This window comes from Geospiza fortis, unplaced genomic scaffold (genome assembly GCF_000277835.1).
Source record: "Geospiza fortis unplaced genomic scaffold, GeoFor_1.0 scaffold1873, whole genome shotgun sequence".
Taxonomy (NCBI): Eukaryota; Metazoa; Chordata; class Aves; order Passeriformes; family Thraupidae; genus Geospiza; species Geospiza fortis.
This window is the reverse complement of record NW_005054856.1, coordinates 25,190-26,395: the sequence shown is the minus strand read 5'-3', so window position 1 is coordinate 26,395 and position 1,206 is coordinate 25,190. Positions and strand designations below refer to the sequence as shown.

Sequence of the window (1,206 nt, the reverse complement as noted above, 5' to 3'; positions counted from 1 at the left end):
ATTTTCCCGTATCCATCCCCGTCCCCATCCCCAGATCCATCCCCAGCTCCATTCCCAGATCATTCCTGGATATTTTCCCGTATCCATCCCGGTCCATTCCCGTGTCCATTCCCAGCTCCATTCCCGTGTCCATTCCCGTGTCCATTCCCAGCTCCATTCCCGCATCATTCCCATCTCCATCCCAGTCCATTCCCGTATCGATTCCCAGCTCCATTCCCAGATCATTCCCGGATATTTTCCCGTATCCATCCCGGTCCATTCCCGTGTCCATTCCCATGTCCATTCCCAGCTCCATTCCCGCATCATTCCCATCTCCATCCCAGTCCATTCCAAGATCCATTCCCAGCTCCATCCCTGGATCATTCCTGGATATTTTCCCGTATCCATCCCCGTCCATTCCCAGCTCCATCCCCGTACATTCCCAGATCCATTCTCAGATCCATTCCCATACATTCCCAGCTCCATTCCCACATCATTCCCAGATCCATCCTGGTCCATTCCCAGCTCCATCCCCAGCCATTCCCAGCTCCATTCCCAGATCATTCCCGGATATTTTCCCGTATCCATTCCCAGCTCCATCCCCAGCTCCATTCCCGCATCATTCCCGTCTCCATCCCGGTCCATTCCCGGCTCCATTCCCGTATCCATTCCCCGTCCATTCCAAGATCCATCCCCAGCTCCATTCCTACATCATTCCCGCCTCCATCCCGGTCTATCCCCGTCCATTCCCAGCTCCATTCCCAGATCATTCCCAGGTATTTTCCCGTATCCATTCCCAGCTCCATCCCCGGATCATTCCCGGGTATTTTCCCATCTCCATCCCAGTCCATTCCCGTATCGATTCCCAGCTCCATTCCCAGATCATTCCCAGGTATTTTCCCGTATCCATTCCCGTATCCATTCCCAGCTCCATTCCCGGATCATTCCCGGATATTTTCCCGTATCCATCCCGGTCCATTCCCGTGTCCATTCCCATGTCCATTCCCAGCTCCATTCCCGCATCATTCCCATCTCCATCCCAGTCCATTCCAAGATCCATTCCCAGCTCCATCCCTGGATCATTCCTGGATATTTTCCCGTATCCATCCCCGTCCCCATTCCCAGATCCATCCCCAGTTCCATTCCCAGATCATTCCCGGATATTTTCCCGTATCCATCCCGGTCCATTCCCGTGTCCATTCCCAGCTCCATTCCCGCATCATTCCC

At 54.1% G+C, this 1,206-nt stretch overlaps 1 protein-coding gene across 1 annotated transcript in view; it reads right to left on the bottom strand.

Moving 5' to 3' along the window:
* The window catches only part of LOC115949161 (rho guanine nucleotide exchange factor 11-like), an 8,264-nt gene extending 7,855 nt beyond the window's left edge, over positions 1-409 (bottom strand). Inside the window, exon 1 of the mRNA XM_031065547.1 lies at positions 164-409. Coding sequence (XP_030921407.1) covers positions 164-409 — 246 coding nt within the window. The remainder of the gene's footprint in view (positions 1-163) is intronic.
* Between the last annotated feature and the right edge of the window lie 797 nt (positions 410-1,206).